General features: G+C 34.5%; 1 protein-coding gene across 1 annotated transcript; it reads left to right on the forward strand.

Annotated features, from left to right (window-relative positions):
• The first annotated feature begins 4,470 nt into the window (after positions 1–4,470).
• On the forward strand, positions 4,471–7,240 carry LOC145072738 (S-linalool synthase-like). The gene is made up of 6 exons (XM_079019203.1): positions 4,471–4,532; positions 5,158–5,372; positions 5,596–5,811; positions 5,932–6,061; positions 6,153–6,398; positions 6,504–7,240. The coding sequence occupies exons 1-6, from the start codon at positions 4,509–4,511 to the stop codon at positions 7,008–7,010; spliced, it is 1,338 nt and encodes a 445-aa protein (XP_078875329.1). The 5' UTR covers positions 4,471–4,508; the 3' UTR covers positions 7,011–7,240.
• The last annotated feature ends 6,597 nt before the right edge of the window (positions 7,241–13,837 follow it).

The following is a 13,837-nucleotide window of genomic DNA, read 5'->3' on the forward strand; positions in this document are numbered from 1 at the left end:
ATGGATCTAACATCAACTTACCTTAGATGATGTGTTTGTGGGTTAAATCTCCTTGAAAGCTTCCTTAATCTCGAAAATATGGAGAGGAGTGGAGAGAGTTTTCTTGAGAGAATTGTGAGTGAAATGCATGTGTGTGTGTGTGCTTGGATTCGACTGAGAGCAAGAGAGAGGGGAGAGAAGAGAGGTTTTTGAGTTGATTTGCATGAAAACATAAGATGGTGCATGGGAAACCTATGGATAAATGTGATGTGGCATAGGAAAAGTCAACTCTCCTTCTTTGGTTGGGCTTGGGCCGAGAATGGAGAGAAAAAAGGAAAGGATTAAGCCCTTAAATGCCTAAGTCCAAATCATAGATAATTTAGATAACTATTGGCCCAAAATAAATCAAGAAATGATTTTTATGGCCCATTAGGGCTAATTAGGTAAGTTATGGCCCAATGAGGTCCATTAAGGTATTTTATTTCATTCTAGGCCCAATATGGACCAAAATGTTAAAATAAATGAAAGTGGGTCTAATTAGAGCTCATTCAAGAGTTCTAAGCCCAAGATTGTCCAATTGGAAGCTTATTGGCCCATTGGGCCCAATAAGGAAATCCTAGTCCAAAATGGACTTAAACAAGGATTTCTAGGGTTCCCAATTATTTGTTGACTATTTGCAGTGCATGTATGATGTGTTTGATTCAGATTTGGTTGTTAATGAATAAGCATCGTACATGCTTTCCCATTGTTGGTATACATTTGTTATCATTGTTTAATGTTTACAAGGCTTCAAATTCCAAGTTGTGACAAGGTTGTAGGTCGGGGTATTCCAACCGAAAGGTTGTTGGTCACAGTTAATCCAATTAGGAGGTTGCGGACTTGTTATATATTAGGCAAGCCAACTGGAAGGTTGTGGGCTGAGGAATTCCAACCAGAAGGTTGTTAGCCATGGGTAATCCAACAAGAAGGTTGTGGACCTGTTATGTATTAGGAAAGCCAACCGAAAGGTTTTAGGCCATGGCATTCCAACTGGAAGGTTTTGGCCAGGTGTAATCCAACCAAGAGGTTGTAGACCCATTATGTGTTTAACTATATGTTTTTGTAGTGGTTTTGGGGGATCTCACTAAGCTTCGTGCTTACGGTTTAAGTTTTATGTTTCAGGTACTTCTGATGATCGTGAGGAAGCAAATGCCTGATCGTACACATCCTTAGATGATATATATATATATATATATATATATATATATATATATATATATATATATATATAGGGGCGGATTTAGGCCGGGTCACTAGTGGCACCGGCAACCCCTAACTTTTCTGGCGGCAGTGGAAATTTTTTCGAAATCTTTAAAATTTTTATTTTTTCAATTATCGTGCAACCCCTAAGTTTCTCGTGCAACCCCTACTTTGAAATCCTGCGTCCGCCCCTAATATATATATATATATATATATATATATATATATATATATATATATATATATATATATATGTGTGTGTGTGTGTGTGTGTGTGTATGTGACTATGTATGTGAGCGCCCGCATGTGTATTTAATAATGTAAATATAAGGGGCTTGTCATATCGGATGTGAGATTGTTGTCGGCTATTATTAAGAGAGAGACTGATCCTATTCATGTCTTACGTTAGGACTTTAAGACCACACACCAATCCAACTGATCTACAATAATTTTGAAAGTAAATAACCAAGAGAAAAAATACAAAGTATTGTTGGGTTTGATTTAATTCAATGTCATTATCTCATTTGTTTTAAAAATCTAAAGAGAATGACATGGGAGAAACAACATATAATTTCGTCGTGCATATCTTTTTTAATTTAAAAAGCAGTACAATGTTGATTTGACATAAAGTTCAACATTTACTAATTTTGAAAATTGAAAAGAAAATTGTGAATTATTTTTTTTAAACCGCAGAAAATTCTATAAATAAAAAAAACATAGCAAAAAGTTAGAAAAAAACACATTACAATAGAATTGTAGCAGAAGGAGGTTTATGAGCCAATCAGTCCAGTTAAGTTTAGTTTTCTTATATCTGTTGGAAATCTAAAAAAAAAGTCATCTCAATAACCTCATCAAAAATCATGGATTTCCTATGAGTGACCAAACATTTGAGTTTCTAAAATTCCATAAACACCAAAAAATAGAAAAACTAACTGCCTCAAAAGCTTTTCTCTGTCCACCCACCCTTAAAGAGGACCGAACTAACTGCTTCAAAAGTCATTCTTTGTCCACCCACCCCTAAAGAGGACCGAATTAACCATGCCAAGAAGAAAGATTAGTAATGGTGAAATGATGAGGTTGAACATCCCATCATATAACAATACGATTCCATATATCAATCAACTCTCTGCATCCTATAGAAATTTAAATTATTTATGCATCCAAATTATTAGTATACCTGGATTTGAGTTTTTTAGTTGCTTCGACTTTTCTTCGTTATGTTTGATATTTTTATTGAATTATTATTATTGTTATTATTATTATTATTATTATTATTAGTCGTCGTTTTATTATAAAATTAAATAACTGTATTAAAAATATATTTTAAAGTAAATTACCAGATTTCCTTTTTCTTAGAACAACAATTGAAATGATCCATATTGTATCGATAATTTATAATCATTGATTTCTACAATATATAGAATGTAGTCGTGCGAAACAAAATCACAAACAAACACACATAATTTTTTGTAGCCTCAAAATGAAAGTCGAATGGTTGAAGAGTAAAATTCTACAACGGATGACAATGGATCAAAGTGTGACTCATAGAAAATCCCGCTATAATCCGAGACTAACCTCCCAAGTGGACCCCGGTGTGATTAACTTGGGAAAAACAATACAAACTAGGTGGGGAACCCCTGCGTTGTGGGGTCGGATGCGACAAGTCTTTTAGTAAAATTGAAATATGAACAAAATAACTTTACATTTTAAGAATAACTTTTAAAAAAAATTAAATTCAAATTTTTTACATATTCATTTTCACTATAAGATATAAAAAGTTTTGTTTTGTTTATATATATTTGTTTTAAAAAAACAAAAATTGCACTTTAAGACGGATTTGAACACAAAATGACCGGGAAACCGGAACTATTCCCAACACGTATCCGCATAAAATATGAGTAGTGACATAAAATGACTTAAAGACGGATTTGAACATAAACACATAAACAAATGACCATTCTTGCCAAAAGTCACATAAGTTTACTATTCCTAAAAAAATGTTCTCCTTTAATATATATATATATATATATATATATATATATATATATATATATATATATATATATATAATAAAACCTTTTTTTAAGTGGTATAAATATATTAAAAATGTTTTTTTAAAACACAAAATAACATTTTTTTAAAAACAATGCAATATATATATATATATATATATATATATATATATATATATATATATATATATATATATATATATATGGTTTGGATCTTTAAAGGAATCAAAAAATAATGAAGACTCTTAAGACAAGTCTCCACAACCCACTTCGTCAAGAACACAAACGTTAAACCTAATATTTAGATGTGATGTGTTTGCATGCTATACAAGTCTGTCTGTATGACGTAATATGACACGAGGATATAATCATGTGCGATAACGTAATACGACACAAGGATATAATCATGCCTGTCTGTATACCGTAATATTTTTTTAGGGGTGAGCAAAATCGAACCCAAAAACTAAAAAACAGATAAAACCCGACAAAACCAAAATCGAAAAATCGAAATCGAAGCATAAACCGATGGCTTGGGTTTAGAATTTTCAAAAACCGAAATTTTCAGTTTGGATTCGGTTTTTGGGTTTGATAAAACCAAAAGAAACCGAACCGAACCGAATTTCATATATTATATGTATTCTGTGAGTTATATATGTATATATACGTTGTCCTTGGGGTATAAACAAAATCTGAAGCATGGTCTAGTGGTTAACGCGTTGGGCAATCGTAGGAAATGGTGCGAGTTCCAAACTTGTTAACCTCATTTTTCTAGATTTACTTTGACAGCGAGTAAAATATATCCAACATTGCGCCATTACTGAAAGTTAACCATTATATAGTTTATGAGTTGAGGTGGACTAAGAAATAAGTTTGAGATTTAGTTTGAACTATAATACCAAAACCAAACCCATTGGTTTGGGTTTAAATTTTCAGAAACCAATCTTTATGGTTTGGGTTCGGTTTTAGGTCAAAAACGACCCAAATACAATGATGCACAACCCTAATATTATTTCCTTTTGATTTAATACATGGGTTTCACTTGATTTGTACCTTAACTTTATTTCAGGGACTTTTTGTTGGTTCTTATATGATAATGAAATATTGGGTCATTTGGAAAACAACAGTATACAGTTCACAAGCTTATTGTATAATGTTTACAAGGCCACGGATCTTATGTTCTTTGAAGAAAGTGAAGTAGATGAGGCCAGGTCATTTTCTAAAAAAGTCCTTTAAAGAATCTCGGCCACAAAAAACATAGTCATCAATGATACAGTTGTCATGCTTCCCAATATATCCAAAATGGTAACCCCTCCCTCCCTCCCTCGATATTATATATATTGATAATTTGCATAAATAATTTGTGAGAGTTTTATTATTCATTTTGGGTTGCTACATATTTTAGAGCAAAATGTAAAATAAGTCTTTCTAAAAATAACAATTTAGTTTTTGGTTATTGCCGATTCCTCTCCATAATTTTTAATCTAATAATTTTCTAACATTTACAATTTTAAAGTTAAATTATTGGTATTTTATAAGTTTACATTTCAATCCCTTACTATATTTTAAAGTTAGGTTTTTAGTCTCATACATAACTTTTTTTGTAGTTTTTGTTTTTGTTAATCTTATTTTTTATTTAAACGTTATAAATTTTTACGTTGTTTGCATTGAAACTTTATTTTGATATGTTTGTAGTCCACTTGATATGGTATAATTGTCATTGTGCTATGAACTCTTGACATTTGTAAATCACAATCTATATACAAATTGCAAAAAAGTTACCATGCGTATTAAAGTTATGTTTTTGGTCCCTCAAATAACTTTTTATAGTTTTCATTTTAAGTAATTTAAAACAAGTTATCCGCCGCAACGTGCAGGATGACTTGAATGGTAGTTTGTGTAAATTTTATAAGTTTTCATACTTTCGTAGATTGAGGAAGAGCTAAGTATACCATGGATTGCAAGACTTGATCATCTTGATCATAGGATGTGGATTGAACAAAACAATGAAGGGCCTCTATGGGTTGGAAAGGCCTCCTTTTATAGGTTATCATGCATACATAATTTCAAGCTTATGCAATTGGCTGTCGAAAATTACGCATTTCGACAATTAATCTACCAAAATGAACTTGCCGAATTAAAAAGGTAAAACCATTAATTCATTTCGGTATGTTTTATTAATTCCAAAAGTATAGCACATTGGATAAACATCAATAATTTGTACACGAATAGTTCCCCTCATTTAGTTACTTATTTTTTATTCAAGTTTACTTCACTATACGTTTCGTTCATGGTGAATATGGTACAAACTTTGACACCCACTATTTTCTATAATTTTTGTTTTATCATAGTTTATTTATTTTTGTAGGTGGTCCAAGAAGTGGGGGCTTACTGAAATGGGATTTGGCCGGGAGAAAACGGTGTATTGCTATTTTTCTGTTGCAGCCAGTACTTGTTTACCTCATGATTCTATTATACGGATGCTTGTTGCGAAAAGTGCCATATTGATTACAGTTGCAGATGACTTTTTTGATATGATAGGCAATCTCGAAGAATTACACATCTTGATTGATGCGATTCGTAGGTAGCATATACTCTTACTTCCATATTTCTTGATCATTGTGCTTCCATTCTAGGTCTTCTTGAGGATTATTGTTGTCTTTTTCATTGGTAAAAGTTATATATTTTTATGTTTAAATGATAGATGGGATGGTAAAGGCTTAAGTGGACCAAGCAAGGTTATTTTCGATGTGTTGGATGATCTTGTGAGAGATACTACCGAAACCTTGGTCCTTCAAGGAAACATTGATGTAATTGAAGATTTTAGAGACCTAGTAAGTGTATTAAAAGTTGAAAATATAATTTTCCAAGGATTATTATCCTTATAGAAACACTCTAGTAAATTTTCCATTTATCTATTTGAAGTGGCGGGAGACATTCAATTCATGGTTGACTGAAACTACATGGGGAAAAAACGGTTACATACCTTCAGTGAATGAATACCTGGAAATCGGCATGATCTCCATTGCTACACATATCTTGGTCCTAACTTCTTCATGTTTCTTAAATTCAAGCTTACCACAGTTCAAAGTCAAGCCTCAAAAGTATGAAAACATCACACGGTCACTTATGGCTACTACTCGGTTGCTCAATGACATTCAAAGCTACAAGGTCATCACTTAAAACCACTTACCTTAGTACTCATTTTGATATAAATGAAACGAGTTAACTACTTTCTTTCATAGTACATATTCATTGACATAAATTTTGAAGCAGAAGGAACAAGAAGAAGGAAAAATGAACCTTGTGTTGCTTCATTTGAAAGAAAACCCAGATGCAAGCATGGATGATTCAATTTCTTTTGTGAAAACGTTTCTCGAGGGGAAGCGGAAAGAGTTGCTTAAACATGTTTTTACAGATGATGACAGTGATTTTCCAAAGCAATGGAAATCCCTTCACTTATCATGCTTCAAGGCATTTCAAATGTTATTTAATTCTAGCAACCTATATGATTCAGATGCAGATCTACAATTAGACATAGAGAAAGCAATTTACATTCCTCCAAAACGTGAACTTCCCAAATATTTGAAGCCCCAAACAACCATGCATCCATTTCCACAAAAACGGAACTTAATGATCACTGGTGAATATTTTCAAACCCCAGCTCGACGCTTTGTTCATGGTTTTGTGGGCATTAAGTGTCATCAGCTTCCCAAGAAGTCCATGAGAAATGTCATCTATGAAATGTTAAGTCCGCCGATGTTTATATCGTGTTTCATTTAAAGAAAATACATGATCCATAATATCCCATACGCTACACAAGATCGCAACATCAAAGAACTACAGGCAAAAATGTGATATTACTACGTACGATGGAGATGATAACCATATATGATAAATTATTTAAATTTGATTGATAATTATACATGTAAAAGCTTGTTTGTGAGTCATTTTTCTACATGTAAAAGCTTGTTTTATAGAATATGTATTTGGATTTTTTTTGTCCGTCATTGTTGTACAACGTATCTTGTCATCTTTTTTCAAAAAAATACTATTTTTTTGGATAAGTAAAATGAATGTAAAAATATATGATTCCATTTGCTAAAGGTTTGGCATTGATGTTTCTTGAGCATCAAAAACTAAACAAATTGATTCAAAACGCTAGAGAAAAGCTAATCAAGCTAGCTATAAGAAAACGGAGGGAAAGTATCATGGTAATCTAGCTAACATAAGGCTACTCTCTTCTTATTTTACAACTTTCATGTGGACTGGAATAGAGCATGCTTATAGAAATGCATACAACAGTTGATATTTACATCGCAAGTGGTGACGTACCATTCTAGAGTGAATCATGAGTAACCTGACAACCAGCTGTAGATGTACGAATGATAGCTATCCTAAGCACTGCGACGTTACATGAAGTTGACATCCTGTTGTCACTAAAGTGGGATGTATTATGTCTTAGGTTTTTTGTAACATCTCCATTTCCAGAAATTTTCATTTTCACCCTTGGTATGAGAATTATTTGCAAATTGGTCCTAAAAGGCATTTTTGTAATTTTAGAGTTGCTTGTGTGCGTTGGGCGTACCCAAGCATACGCGAGGCGTACGTGGCTTGGATCTAAAATCCTAATATTTAGAGTTTGTGCACTATTTATTCATCCTTAACTCTCAAGGCTCCTTTCATTCATCAGCTTCCAACCCAATTTCCACCCTTACGTAAACCCTAATCCATTTGAGAGCATTTTTGAACCTTGAGTGTACATTTTAGTGTTCTTGAAGGAGGAAGAAGTAAGGGGGAACCATTCTAGAAGAGTGGAGCATTTTGGATCCATAATCACATCACCATTTCACATCATTTGAAGGTAACTGATTGAGCTAATATTCAAAGAAGTGTCCTGATTAACTATCTTTTCCGACTGAGATGTGAGTTTTCCTCACAATACCCATTGGTCAAAGGCACTAATGTCAGCCCACTAGATTATGTATTCTAGTATATAGGATCTTGTTATGATGTATCGATATGTCAGGTTTGTATCTTGGTATCTAGGATGTTGCTATGTAATAGTAATCTGTAGATCTGTCTTTTTGTCTGTTGACTGGTTATATAATTATCTATTATTAGATATATGTTATTTGTAATGTATATGTCGACATGGTATGGTGGGGTTGATACTGTACTGAATCGTGTTGTCAATCAACAGACCGGGACATTCCAACTAAAAGGTTGTAGACCAGGGGTAATCCAACCAGGAGGTTATAGAACCATTATGTATTGGGCAAGCCAATTAGAAGGTTTGTCACACCTCCGAACCAGACGGCGAAAACGTCCGAGGGCTCTTGTGACTTAAACTGAATACCATCACAATGATTATACATGAATCATAACATCATTCATCACCATGCATTGAAATAATACAACTGATATTGTTTACAATCTTAACATCATTCATCACCATGCATTGAAATAATACAACTGATATTTTTACATTCATTACATTGTTTTAGTCATTACAATTTCATAACATAAACCGTTCGATAGATAATCTAAGCAAAACACCATGACATAACTTGATACTTATTCTTAGGCTTACCTGTTACCTGAGAATACAAGTTATTTTGAAATACGCCAACATATGAAATGTTGGTGAGTTCATAAGTAATGTTATAGTAAAATGATTTGGTGTAGTTTGTAAACCCAGAAAATCCGATATTTTCTGAAAAGAGTATTTGTTTTAAAAAAAAGTGTGAAGATCCGTAAATATGCTTGTTGATTTTTAAAACATGTATAGTTGTTGAACTTTGTATACGTCACACAAGTGAAAATGTTGAACTTCCTAGAAAAACCCGATGTTTTCCCAATACGTAAAATACGTGACTTGTTTATTGTTATACCGATACGTCAAATGTTTTTGATTACCCGAGTGGCATTGGATTAATTAGGGTTTGTGAGTTGTTATAATCACGCATTAGGAAAATGACTAGTTTATAACTACAGATTACGAACGATCCTTAAAGGCGTCGGCCGTTACTACTCACTTAATCTCCCACCCTGATTACTATTGTTTATCGTCCTAAATCTGTTTACTTTGTTTTCTCATAGCCCAACAATCGAGGCGAAAGGAGGGTACGAAGCCCCCTTTATTACCAAAAGTTATTCAAGGTTATCGGGAATGCGAAAGACACTTGGCCCAACTCGCATTTGACTTCTCGACCTCACTAGCACTACTAATGGGCCATTAGGGCCCAATAACACATTATAGCTATTGAAACTCCTTTTACGTGGAATTGGGTCATAGAAGGCCCAATATCACGTAAGCATAATCCCTTTGGACCCAAAGATCATGTTGATGGGCTAGCAAGGCCCAACAAGCAAGATTTGAAACTTTCAAGCCCAAATTTTGTATGTTGACTCATCGTAGTTATCGCGTGATTAACGAATTACTTTGGTTTAACGATTTTGTGTTGTTATTGATTCGAGACCGAATCAATTCGTTTGGTAACGATATGTGTTATTGAGAGTGTATTTGTTTTCCATTTTCATCGGTAATTCGCGGATCTTGTATTTTAATTTGATTGTTTGTAAGTAGAGTTTGACCCTTTTCATTACTCTTCCTTTTATAAAAATAACACTTTTGGTCCTTTTATATAAAAGAATTTCATTTTTAGTCCTTAAAACACTTTTCTTGACACTTTTGTATTATTTGTTTGATGAAAACACGATTTTACCCCAAAGTTTATTTAATTGACAGCTTCAGCCCCTCTAGAATAGTGGTTCTCAGTTAAGGACCCATTTTTCACAACTTTTACAATTTTGGCACAAAATCTAAAAAGTTTGCATTTTTAGTCCTTTTTTATAATAAAAAGCATTTTTGAACCTTATAAACATTTTATTATGTTAATTGCTCCTTGTTTTACAGAAAATTTCATTTCCAGCCCCTCAACTTGTAAAACTTCGCATTTTGGGGCTTATTGGGCCGAAAAGCCGAAAATTAGCCCATTAGGTTAAAAATTTACATTTTAAGTCCTTAGAAATTTCTAAAAATTAGGAAAATATTTATGGAAACTGTTTTGGACCCTCTTACCCTTCAAGAACCGTGACTTGTTGATTTTTACCCCAAGTTTGTATTTTTGACAATTTAAGCCCAAAAATGGGTTTTATGTTCAAGTATGTTTATTCTAACCTTATAAACTATTTTTCTTGACTTGATTAGTGTAAAATAGCTTAAGTTATGTTTATTTCCTTCCTCATGTCTTAGATCTCGGTTATTACACACTTTTTGATAACATATTCATCACAAAACACATGATATCACACACATACATGCATCAAATCACACATAGCATACATTTACACATAGATCTACACATTTTCTTGTATTCTCCCCCATAAAATTCATAAAAACCGAAAAGAAGGGGGTATGAAACTCACCTTGAGTTGTGGATCGGTTTTGAAGAAGATTTGGAGAAGTTTGGTGCTATTTTCGGCCCTATCAAGTTCCTTGGATGGATCTCGAACTTAGATGCTTCTAAGGTGCAAGATCATGAGTTTGAATGAATTAAGAGATGATTCTTGAATGAAAGGAAATAGCTAGATTATGGATCTAACATCAACTTACCTTAGATGATGTGTTTGTGGGTTAAATCTCCTTGAAAGCTTCCTTAATCTCGAAAATATGGAGAGGAGTGGAGAGAGTTTTCTTGAGAGAATTGTGAGTGAAATGCATGTGTGTGTGTGTGCTTGGATTCGACTGAGAGCAAGAGAGAGGGGAGAGAAGAGAGGTTTTTGAGTTGATTTGCATGAAAACATAAGATGGTGCATGGGAAACCTATGGATAAATGTGATGTGGCATAGGAAAAGTCAACTCTCCTTCTTTGGTTGGGCTTGGGCCGAGAATGGAGAGAAAAAAGGAAAGGATTAAGCCCTTAAATGCCTAAGTCCAAATCATAGATAATTTAGATAACTATTGGCCCAAAATAAATCAAGAAATGATTTTTATGGCCCATTAGGGCTAATTAGGTAAGTTATGGCCCAATGAGGTCCATTAATGTATTTTATTTCATTCTAGGCCCAATATGGACCAAAATGTTAAAATAAATGAAAGTGGGTCTAATTAGAGCTCATTCAAGAGTTCTAAGCCCAAGATTGTCCAATTGGAAGCTTATTGGCCCATTGGGCCCAATAAGGAAATCCTAGTCCAAAATGGACTTAAACAAGGATTTCTAGGGTTCCCAATTATTTGTTGACTATTTGCAGTGCATGTATGATGTGTTTGATTCAGATTTGGTTGTTAATGAATAAGCATCGTACATGCTTTCCCATTGTTGGTATACATTTGTTATCATTGTTTAATGTTTACAAGGCTTCAAATTCCAAGTTGTGACAAGGTTGTAGGTCGGGGTATTCCAACCGAAAGGTTGTTGGTCACAGTTAATCCAACTAGGAGGTTGCGGACTTGTTATATATTAGGCAAGCCAACTGGAAGGTTGTGGGCTGAGGAATTCCAACCAGAAGGTTGTTAGCCATGGGTAATCCAACAAGAAGGTTGTGGACCTGTTATGTATTAGGAAAGCCAACCGAAAGGTTTTAGGCCATGGCATTCCAACTGGAAGGTTTTGGCCAGGTGTAATCCAACCAAGAGGTTGTAGACCCATTATGTGTTTAACTATATGTTTTTGTAGTGGTTTTGGGGGATCTCACTAAGCTTCGTGCTTACAGTTTAAGTTTTATGTTTCAGGTACTTCTGATGATCGTGAGGAAGCAAATGCCTGATCGTACACATCCTTAGATGATATATATATATATATATATATATATATATATATATATATATATATATATATTAGGTATTTATGATGGTACTTATTTATGACACTCTGATATACGATTTCTGTTTTTGAGAACAACATTTTGTGAACAACTGGTTTTTATTTGGGTTTATCAGAAAATAATGATTTCTCTTGATTTAAAAATGAAAATTTTTATCGTGGTTTTTAGGATGTTACAACTTGGTATCATAGCCATGGTTTGAGTGAATTGGATGAACATTCGTGTAAATCCAGACTCCAACTAAGGAACTACAAAAGCTTTTTTAAAATGGCTTTCAAAAATTGTTTATGAAAAGTAACCAAGGAAGGATGCGATGTGTATGATCAGTCGAAGCAAGAAAGTATACCCAAGTTACCACACTGTTATTTGTTATGATATGATAGCACTGCATGCTAGTGATAAACTGGGGATCTTCAAGAATTGCATGATAGAATTGCCAGATGTACGATGCTTGATAGCCTAGGAAGACTTCTTGTATGAAATTGACATCATTACTGTAGTTGCTTAGTTTATACACCATAGTTGTACATAACTAATATTTTATAGCCTGAGAATGTTTAGTTTTGTAACACCGTGAATTTCAAAATAATTTTTCGCAAAATATAAAAACATTTTTCATTTAATTTTCATAAAAAATCAAGTTTAAAACTCCAATTCGCATCATACAAAATCCCAAGATCACATATCATAAAAATCTCATGCGTGTGTACAGATCAAGTCGGCGCCTTCCCACGGTCATCACTAGTACCTGAAACAAACAACACTAACACTGTAAGCACAAAGCTTAGTGAGTTCCCCAAAATACCACACATAACACATATTAGCCACTCGAGGCTATAACTCTGTGGGTCCGTAGACCCTACTCTGTGAACCCACTGGTTCTAACTCTGGAAACCTTCCGGTTCCAACTCTATAAGCATGCACAGCATAAATCACATAGACATCATGCAGTACAACACATAACACACACATAACATACACATACTCTGTCACATAACTCTGATTACCTACTCAAGGTAAAGTATAGTGACAAGACTCACCTCGTATATCTCGATAACTCGCGAATCCTGGAAATCACTCGTGCTCGATCCTCCGAGCTATAATCCTCCTATAACATCATATATCTCTAATTAACACTTTTACCACTAAGTTTGACTACCCCTATCAAGTCAACACTGGTCAACTCTGGTCAACGGTCAATAGTCAACTTTGAACGGATTCGGCGAGTGCACTAGAGCGACTCGGCGAGTCTAAACGTTTTCACCAACTCTCTAGGATTCTCTTTTGACACGTCGAGTACTCCCCTGACTCGACGAGTTCCACCTGGCATGAATCGCGAGGCCACCACGACTCAACTCGCCGAGTCTCAAGAACAACTCGGCGAGTTCCAGCTCGACTCAGTCCACCTGTCAACCCTTTCTAACTCTCCCTGACTCACTGAGTCAACCCATAACTCGGCAGGACCACTCACTGAGTGGTTAAGGACAATCTTCATGCTACTCGCCGAGTCTGTTCTTCAGCCTCGGCGAGTCCAAGCCATGCATCAACTCAATCTCGCTTCTGAGGTCAGATCCGCTCCATCCACTCATAGATTTGGCCCTCCTAAGCTCGTTCATCACGTAAAGTCACATTCTTGGCTACCATGCAACACCTACAAGGCTCTTTTTGAAGAAATGACTTCTAAGATGGCAACCTTAGTCTCCAACCCAAAAGGAAGGACATAAAGCATGGCATTTGGGACTCTCTGGACCTGCTAAGGTCCAGATCTAGGTACCATATCC

Source organism: Lactuca serriola, chromosome 1 (genome assembly GCF_051521515.1).
Source record: "Lactuca serriola cultivar US96UC23 chromosome 1, Lser_US96UC23_V15, whole genome shotgun sequence".
Lineage (NCBI taxonomy): Eukaryota > Viridiplantae > Streptophyta > Magnoliopsida > Asterales > Asteraceae > Lactuca > Lactuca serriola.